Raw genomic sequence first — 7,763 nt, 5'->3', positions numbered from 1 at the left:
TTAGAAGACTTAATAACCTGCAATTTGCTCTGCCAGTAATACACGTTAAAGAGGTGATGTATCAGTTACAAGATGATCACATCATTGTAATGCAGGATAGGATGTCTGGCCTGTGTTATAGTGCAAGATGCCAAGTGTAACTATTTAGCATCAGGGGTTATGTCATGTCTGCATCTGAGCCACTGGTTACCTTATATCTCTGATCGTAGCTCTCTTCATGGGATCCACCTGGAGCATGTGCTTCAGAAGGCTAATTACTGCCGGATTCAGGTACTGAGGAGTATAAAATATACCATCGCATATCTTCTTAAAAAGTGTTGGCACATGATCGTCATCAAACGGAAGGGTCCCGCATAACAAAGCATAGAGAATAACACCGCTGCTCCAGATATCCACTTCTGGGCCTGCATATAACCTGGAAAAAATCATGGCATTTACAGTCAAGTTTTGTTCAAGGAGGAATCATTCTACAATAACTAGCTGGAAAGACTAAACAAAGCACTTGCATGCTCAGGCTTGGATCCTATTCCTTCATTCTGCTTGAACTCCGTTCAAGGAGGAAGCATTCTACAATAACTACTTCTTAAACTGATTTCTCAGTCCTTCAGCAGCTAGCTGGAAAGACTAAACAAAGCGCTTGCATTCTCAGGCTTGCATCCTATTCCTTCATTCTGCTTGAACTCCGGTTCATCCAATGTGGAGGTGGCCCTCTTAGTGTGGAGTGTCCTCCTCTGGCACTAGGCACTTCTACTTATGGAACCTGCAAATGCCTAGCACAAGAGGAAGGCATTCTACAGCAAACAGAAGGTCCAAGGTCCAAGCCACAGTCCTTTGCATTCCATTTCTTAATAGGAAATAAAGCCAGGCATGTGAATATCCATATGCTGGACTCAAACCACGGAGACCAGGATGTAAACAGACTTTCAGCAACAATGCTTATGGGGTGCTCAGGCAAATTCACTATGGGTTGATGTGTCAGGCCCTACTACCAGTATCACACACCCCCAAAGACAAATTCCTCCTGTCCTATGCCATTTTGGTTATGTCCGTCCTAAGCTGGTCCCTGGTTTCAAGCTCCTGTTCGAAGCAAGCTCTAGTGAGCACCAACCATGCCTAAAGTTACATAATGACCAGCCGTGGCTAAGAACAGCAGGGCAATTTGTGTGTGAGAGAGAACAGAGCAGACAATCCCAGTTCCCTTAATGATAGGTAAAGTGTGGACGGCAAGACGCAAAGACCTTCTCTCTTATTCTAACTTCTCTCACAGGACTATTTATTTTCACATATTAAGATACTTATACTGTACCTTTCCTCTAGCCTCAAGAAAAAGAGTTCGTTTTTAGACCCTGCTTTTCTCTACTCGAAGGCGTCTCAGAGGGGCTTACAATCCCTTTCCCTTCCTCTGCCCACAGCAGACACCCTGTGAGATAGGTGGGGCTGAGAGAGCTCTCTCGAGAACTGCTCTTGAGAGAACTGTGACAGACCCAAGGTCACCCAACTGGCTTCATGTGGAGGAGTGGGGAATCAAACCTGGTTCTCCAGATTAAAGTCTGCCACTCTTAACCACTACACCACAGCTGGCGGCCAATAAAATTTGGGAGGATAGTAAGGATAAAAAAGAGATAACGCTCGTGTGCCCAATTATGAGCTTTTTTCAAGAAGGGTGCAACCCAATGTTAACCCAATTGCATGTCCAATTTCATCAGCCACCATCACACAGTTGTACTGCTCAAGAAGTACTGGAAACTGGAGGGGAATGAGGCTCAGAGGTAGAGCACATGCTTTGCATGTAGAAGGCTCAAGGTTCAATCTTGAGTTTAAAAGGATCGGGTAATAGGTTACATGAAAGACCTCTCTGTAAGACCCTGGACAGCTGCTGCCTGTCAGAGCAAGCAATACCAAACTTGATGGACACAAGATTTGTATATGAGCGCTTCGTGTGTTTGATAGTCTGGGAACATACATTTTACACGAGGTAGGAAAATGACCACATTTGTGTTCCAAGTACCATGGCATCAAACTACAAAACCCAAGGGTAGCATGACAAAGAACCCTTTAATGAATGAATCTTCATTCATTTCCCACAGAGAAGGGCACCATCTGTAAGAACCAACATCATATTACAATAAGCTTCAATTCAGAAATCCAGATCAAGGGGAAAGAAAGAATCCTGAATGCTTTCATTCCCAAGTATCTGATGCTGCTAACTAAACAGAATGTTTTTCAAGCTAACTCCAAGAGTTTTTATCCATTGAAAGGCCAAGACTTTGCATCTTTACACCATTTATTAATGCTGGCAATACTGATGTCTTTTTTTACCATTTGGTCAAATCACACATAAAAAGCATTGAGACTAATCAAAGCAGCCATAAAAGCCAGGAATTTCAAATTTCCAAGTACAAACCTGGAAGTTTAGCAATCTATCTTGCAGCTTTAACACTGAAGAGCAGGGCTTTTGTTTTTGGGAATACATATATACATTTATCCAATAAGAGAAACTACCTTCCTGAAATTACTTCTGGAGCAGCATAGTTAGGTGACCCACAGCTCGTTCTTAAAAATTCACCGTCAGACATCATATTTGAGAGGCCTGAAAATGCACAAAAGTTTCAGATGGTTAGCACACATCAACACAAGTTAGTGATGTCTCTGTACAGGAATGGCAGATTGCTTGTTTGCAGTGAATGCTAGAAGGCAGCAAAGATGGCAAGGCTCCATCTGAAGGTGCTCCCAGATAATACACCTCAAGAAGTAGCATCAGGGCCAAGTTTTAGATCAGATTAAATTATACGGAATCTACTAGTTTGAGGGATCAACCAGTACAGGAACGGGGCAAACTCCAAGGACCCGAGAAGGGAGTCCCTCCCAACACACACACGTCAAACACAACATATGGCAATCCAAGAAGATAGAGTCCTATAACAATTTTTACTCCTACTACATGAAGCAGCAGACACATGAGGAATATTCCTTTACATCAATTTTAAGAAGTTGCACATTAACTACCTTAGCAACTTCACTGGTAGCTCATGACAGGCTCATTTTACAGATGCCACATCCCACTTTTAAATTTTGTATAAAGAAAATGTCAATAGCAGGAAAGCAGAGATTAAAAAATTAAAATTTTGAAGCCACAGGGGGAGCCCCCTTTTTAAAAAGGAAATTGGAAGTTTGGGGGAAATACTGGGATATATGCAATACTTACTTTCATATGAAACCTAAACAACAACTACTGATTTAGCAACATGAATGGCATCATTTATAATTTAGCATAAGGAAAGTTAGAGTAGATTTAGATGAAGGAAAAGTGAAAATTGGTAGAAGGTACATTAACAATTTGAGATATGCTGATATCATATTACTGGCAGAAAATACTGAGGATCTGAAGTGACTACTGATCAAAGTTTAAGCAGAAAAAGCCAAAGCAGGATTACAGCTGAACAACAAGATGACAAAGGCAATGGTTACTGAGGAATTACACAACTAGATAACCAGATAAAAAGGGTTTTTTTCCCCGTTTCCCTGATGGCGACAGGGTACAGCAGTTTGCAGTTCTCCATTTCCTTCCAAATACACAATTTTGTTTGAATTAAACTCCCATATATATACGTTTAAATTTCATGAACATGCCAAATAACACAATTTTACTTGCTAACAAAGTTATGAATGATGCATTTTATGTCCTTAAAGCAGTAAAGTAAGTTTGTGTTGGATGATACAGTTCCACGTATATTTTAATTCCCCCTTCCACTACATTTCCATTTTTCCAACAAAGATTTTAGAAAAAAAATGTTTTCCCCCATAGCTTTAAAAGTTTTCAGAACATTTATTTCTCTAGAAAGACCATAGAAAGCTCCTTCCAATGAAATGAGACTGTTCAGCTCTGTTTAAAGCAGTTTCATATGCTTACAATGCACCAGCTACAATTCAAATTGGAAAATTTAAACTATATTCTGTTTTTCACAAAGTCAACTGCTGATTGGAAGTGTCGCGACATTTAGATAAAGCAATATTTTGGGCAGGAATATTTGACAGTATCCAACCCCCAAGTGTACTTAAACTCCATACCTTTGTAGCAACTGAATACCTAGCATTGATAAAACACCTTTCATGCTCACACATTTTTGTCTTAGCTCAGGAAGGAGGGCTCCAGAGCAAATTAATTTATGCAGTAGCCAAATCACCTGCTCACAACTTTAATGCTGGTAATTCAAAAAGTAGAATTTTTGCTCACAGGACTCTACAGCTTAGAGGGAACATTGCCCCCAAGTATACTTAAGCTCCATACCTTTGTAGCAACTGATACCTAGCATTGATAAAACACCTTTCATCAGAGACCTCAAAAGGACAGGTAGTATCCACTAAATCTACAAAAGAAATATTAGGACTATCCAGCTGTATTTCTGGATTTATATGGACAATCCACCCAATTTAGTTTCACTGGGTTAGATCCAGTATGCAAACCTTACCCTGGTTTCCTTCTTCCTCAGCAGTCCTTTCCTGGGGTCTCATGGGGACTACTAACCAATGGGGACATGGTTCTGCAGGCAGCACTAAAGAGGGAGTGAAATCACCCTTGTTTCCTCTTTAGAGGTGTTTGGGTGGAAGAGGGAGGACTGGATGATTTTGCCCCATTCCCGTTCCTTAATGTAACCTACTTGACCCACATGGCTATTCGTTCATCCTGTGACCTCGGGAACCCACTTTTCCAGGGTTGGCAAGAACTGCTGGGGAAGGTCAACAGGGAAAAGGTCAGCGATCCTTATGCCTGCAGATTGCCGGATATAACCCACCCTATAGTGAAGGATCCAACCCTCTTCTAGAGTGAAGCAATGAAGACTAAGTGTTAATCTTTTGCACTATTACCTGGAAACACGTCCCACTGGGACACAATTTCCAAGAAATATGCCTAGGATAAGGCTATAAGCTGCTAACAAACTTGATTAAAGCACATTGTGGTATTAGCTTTCACTCAATATACACAGAGCAGAACAGGGGAAGCAGAATCCGCTAAAAATCTACTTTGAGTGGTACTGCAGAAAAAGATATAGAATGTGTTTCAACGGTGTGTTTTATTGCACATTTTATCACAGCATTTCATACTAAAAAGTTTATATAAGAAAGTGAGTACTGTATGAACACAGAAGCAATGTTTCTGCTCCCCATCTACAAAAGGCTTTCAAATGCATAAAAATTATAATGCAACAGCTACACAATTCTAAATTCTGGCAAGATAATCTCTTGTATCAAAGGGGGGGGGGGGATTCCATTTAGTTATGAGGCAAATAAAACCACATTTCAAGGCAACCTACAGGATAAGGCTATAAGCTGCTAACAAACTTGATTAAAGCACATTGTGGTATTAGCTTTCACTCAATATACACAGAGCAGAACAGGGGAAGCAGAATCCGCTAAAAATCTACTTTGAGTGGTACTGCAGAAAAAGATATAGAATGTGTTTCAACGGTGTGTTTTATTACACCTTTTATCACTGCATTTCATACTAAAAAGTTTATATAAGAAAGTGAGTACTGCATGAACACAGAAGCAATGTTTCTGCTCCCCATCTACAAAAGGCTTTCAAATGCATAAAAATTATAATGCAACAGCTGCACAATTCTAAATTCTGGCAAGATAACCTCTTGTATCAAAGGGGGGGGATTCCATTTAGTTATGAGGTAAATAAAACCACATTTCAAGGCAACCTACCAAAATCAGCAATCTTGGCATTCATGTGAGCATCAAGCAGCACATTTTCAGGTTTCAAATCTCTATGAACTACCATGTGCCTGTGGCAATAATCCACACCGGAAAGGATTTGCTGGAAAAGACGTCTGCTTTCCTTTTCATCAAGCTAACAACAGAGGACGAGAACAGAGTGTTAAACATACACTCCCTCATAGGGGTATTCCCAATATTTTGTGGGCACAGCAAGATGGCATTCTGATGTTATATGAATGACTGAATACAATAGAGATGCAGAAGGATTACCCTTGGGGGTTTGTGTTCACCAACTATAAGCAGAGTTCTGCTTGTGAAACAGAACTTTCCTCCTATCTTCCCTCCCATTGCTGACGACAGCAACCCTCCCCAAAGGTTGCAGCCTGGATTCAGGGGACTCCCTGGAACAGTACCAGGTGTAATGGGGGCTGGGATTGTTAAAAATCACAAACATCCTTGTCCATGCCTACTTATTAGGTGCGGAAAGATCTGAATCAATAGATGTTCCCTGCTCATAAAATCAGGCGGCCTCCAAAGAGGAGACAGCTGTCCAAAGTGAGGCCTCGTCATGATTAACAAACAGCTTTAAATGCCTGCTCGCTTTATTTAGAGAGCATATTTCACCAGGCAGCACTCATGTGGAAGCTTTAGCTAACACCCCCCCCCCACACACACACACACCGATTTATAAGTTTCAAAACAAAGCTAAGGATCCCTGAGTGCAAATTCTGGTCCAATAAAAACCCTCACTGCTCATTATACTGAAATAAGGCCTTTAATTCATGTGTGCCTCAGATAATATCCTGAGCTCCCATATAACCCTGATCTTCTGTGCATACCTCTGTATTTACAATGGAGATGGGTGTTCACAGATGCCTCACCAGTGAAATCAACAGAAAAGCCCTTGCTCTTACAGGAGTGCCACAGATCCACTGGAGCAGACATACACATGAGACTTCGTACCAAACCAAAACCTTGAAGCGACAAGCTAATTAAAATTGCAACCCAAGTGCCTTTGATTCAGGTTTTTTAAATACAGGTAACCAGTCTCCAAACGATTTAAACTGAAGAGTAAAAAAAAAAAAAGCCGTAGCACAATTAAGTCTGATCAAATACAACTGGTAGTACAGGGAACAGCTGCAACATTTTTGTCCCATTGCTCATTGTTTTGTATCTGTCCATCAACTTCCAGTGGAATGTGAGAGAAGCAAAAATACAAACCGATACGTCACACTAAAGATTAGTGCGCTGAGTAATTTACTGTTGATAATCAAAAACAATGACTAAGGATTATCTTCCCAGAAAAAAACCCAGCAATATTCTAAGGTGCTACATGAACACATTATACAGCATATTTCTAATTTGCACTAATAAAAACTGAAATGCTTGTGTATCTACATGCTCCAGAGACAACAGCACTTCTCATACACATGTCTGACAAGACACTGAAAACTGGCTGGAGCAAAACTCTGCTGATGAGTTATTTACATGTGTGAGCAGCATAATGTGAGAGAAGTCAGCCCATACAGTATCAGTTGCTCCTTTCCTTTAAGCAGATAATTACAAACCACAATTTCTCATAGAAGAGAAAGGGGGTAAGGTTAGGGGGGGGTTGCTTCTCTCCTGCAACTCTACTCCTGTGAATAGCATTTTTGTTCAAATTAGCCCTCTGTGTTTCATCGTAACAGACTGACAGCCATGTGCAAAAAGCCCATCAGAGACTATAAAACAGCATTCTCAAAAGCTGGAGAGCCTTACCCTTCCATTTTTGCAGATGTAGTCAAACAATTCACCTCCTGAAACATATTCCATCACCATGAAAATGTCAGATGGTGTGCTGATGACCTGGTAGCTGAGAAAGACAATACATTATTTAACTCAAGGTATACGCTTGCACACCATATGAAATTAGGCAGCACTTTTAATTAAGGACAGTACACAGATACGCAGTCCAACCACACCAATGTGTGTTTCGAAGGCTCATTTAAGACTTATTCCCAAATAAATATACACGGGATACTCAATCTGTGGTTGGTTCAGCA

General features: G+C 40.7%; 1 protein-coding gene across 1 annotated transcript in view; it reads right to left on the bottom strand.

Annotated features, from left to right (window-relative positions):
* The window catches only part of PRKAA1 (protein kinase, AMP-activated, alpha 1 catalytic subunit), a 33,616-nt gene that overhangs the window by 7,284 nt on the left and 18,569 nt on the right, over positions 1–7,763 (bottom strand). The window contains exons 3-6 of the mRNA XM_015409334.1: positions 7,480–7,573; positions 5,710–5,854; positions 2,503–2,590; positions 191–415 (exon numbers count right to left, since the gene is read on the bottom strand). Coding sequence (XP_015264820.1) covers positions 191–415; positions 2,503–2,590; positions 5,710–5,854; positions 7,480–7,573 — 552 coding nt within the window. The remainder of the gene's footprint in view (positions 1–190; positions 416–2,502; positions 2,591–5,709; positions 5,855–7,479; positions 7,574–7,763) is intronic.

The sequence above is a fragment of the Gekko japonicus genome, unplaced genomic scaffold (genome assembly GCF_001447785.1).
Source record: "Gekko japonicus isolate JY-2015 unplaced genomic scaffold, Gekko_japonicus_V1.1 scaffold650, whole genome shotgun sequence".
NCBI lineage: Eukaryota > Metazoa > Chordata > Lepidosauria > Squamata > Gekkonidae > Gekko > Gekko japonicus.
This window is presented reverse-complemented; position numbering and strand designations above follow the sequence as displayed.